Source organism: Penaeus monodon, chromosome 27 (genome assembly GCF_015228065.2).
Source record: "Penaeus monodon isolate SGIC_2016 chromosome 27, NSTDA_Pmon_1, whole genome shotgun sequence".
Taxonomy (NCBI): Eukaryota; Metazoa; Arthropoda; class Malacostraca; order Decapoda; family Penaeidae; genus Penaeus; species Penaeus monodon.
In genome coordinates this window covers 2,679,929-2,680,222 of record NC_051412.1, presented here as the reverse complement: position 1 = coordinate 2,680,222, position 294 = coordinate 2,679,929, and the positions used below count along the sequence as shown (strand labels likewise).

Sequence of the window (294 nt, the reverse complement as noted above, 5' to 3'; positions counted from 1 at the left end):
CACCCAAACAGTATCAACAAGCCACACTCGCAGGACCAAACCTCAATACACAACGTACCTTCGGAGCGCTTGCACAGACACCAGGCGCTCCCGTCAGGCTCATCCCGAGCTCTCCACTAAGCCAGGACTTCGCATCTTTCCCTAAGCTCCCTTTAATACAAAGGAAAAGGAGTCACGGAAAAGCAACAGCTCCATATTTTTGGAAACATGAATCAGGACTGTAAATCACAAAACTTCTTTGTGCTTCATATTTGGGACCAAAATGAACATAATAAGAACCTACTTGATCTAAAA

General features: G+C 44.9%; 1 protein-coding gene across 2 annotated transcripts in view; it reads right to left on the bottom strand.

Moving 5' to 3' along the window:
* LOC119590538 (probable tyrosyl-DNA phosphodiesterase) overlaps positions 1 to 294 on the bottom strand; it is an 11,004-nt gene that overhangs the window by 2,492 nt on the left and 8,218 nt on the right. For both annotated transcript variants that reach the window (XM_037939187.1, XM_037939186.1), the window contains exon 13: positions 59 to 150. In XM_037939187.1, coding sequence (XP_037795115.1) covers positions 59 to 150 — 92 coding nt within the window. The remainder of the gene's footprint in view (positions 1 to 58; positions 151 to 294) is intronic.